We start from the raw sequence: 552 nt of genomic DNA, 5'->3' as shown, positions 1-552 counted from the left end.
TGTCTGCTCTGAGCTGTTTGCATACGAGCCCTGTCTTCTGTATTGCCTCATTCGTGGTCTGCACCAATTCAGGTCCTAACATTTCCTGTCTCCTACCTCATCCCAACACACAGGGGATCTGCAACTCTTCCCATATAGGGCCTCAAAGGGTGACATCCCAATAGTGGACTGGTAGTTGTTATTATAAGCAACTCCATTAAGTGCAAGTGAGCATCCCAGCTTCCTGAAAACTCTATGGTACAGGCACGCAACATGTCTTCCAATATCTGATTCAATCTCTCTGTCTGCCCATCAGTCTGAGGGTGGAAAGCTAAACTAAAGTCTAACCGGGTCCCAAAGCTGCCTGGAGACTTTTCCAGAAGTTAGACGTGAAACGAGGGTCTCTATCCGACACGATGGACACGGCACTCCATGCAATCTCACCACCTTTCTTCATGTATATCTGTGCCCACTTATTCATTGAAAAGGTGGACTTTCCAGGTATGAAATGTGCTAACTTCGTAAGTCTGTCTACCACAACCTCTCACAGTGAAACCTTTGCTTCCGGGCCCC

General features: G+C 47.5%; 1 protein-coding gene across 1 annotated transcript in view; it reads right to left on the bottom strand.

Annotated features, from left to right (window-relative positions):
* Window positions 1–322: 322 nt before the first annotated feature.
* LOC120069589 overlaps window positions 323–552 on the bottom strand; it is a 1,788-nt gene continuing 1,558 nt past the window's right edge. The window contains exon 3 of the mRNA XM_039021378.1: window positions 323–442. Coding sequence (XP_038877306.1) covers window positions 323–442 — 120 coding nt within the window. The remainder of the gene's footprint in view (window positions 443–552) is intronic.

Source organism: Benincasa hispida, unplaced genomic scaffold (genome assembly GCF_009727055.1).
Source record: "Benincasa hispida cultivar B227 unplaced genomic scaffold, ASM972705v1 Contig50_2, whole genome shotgun sequence".
NCBI lineage: Eukaryota > Viridiplantae > Streptophyta > Magnoliopsida > Cucurbitales > Cucurbitaceae > Benincasa > Benincasa hispida.
The sequence above is the reverse complement of the archived record's forward strand: the minus strand, read 5'-3'. Positions and strand labels throughout refer to the sequence as shown.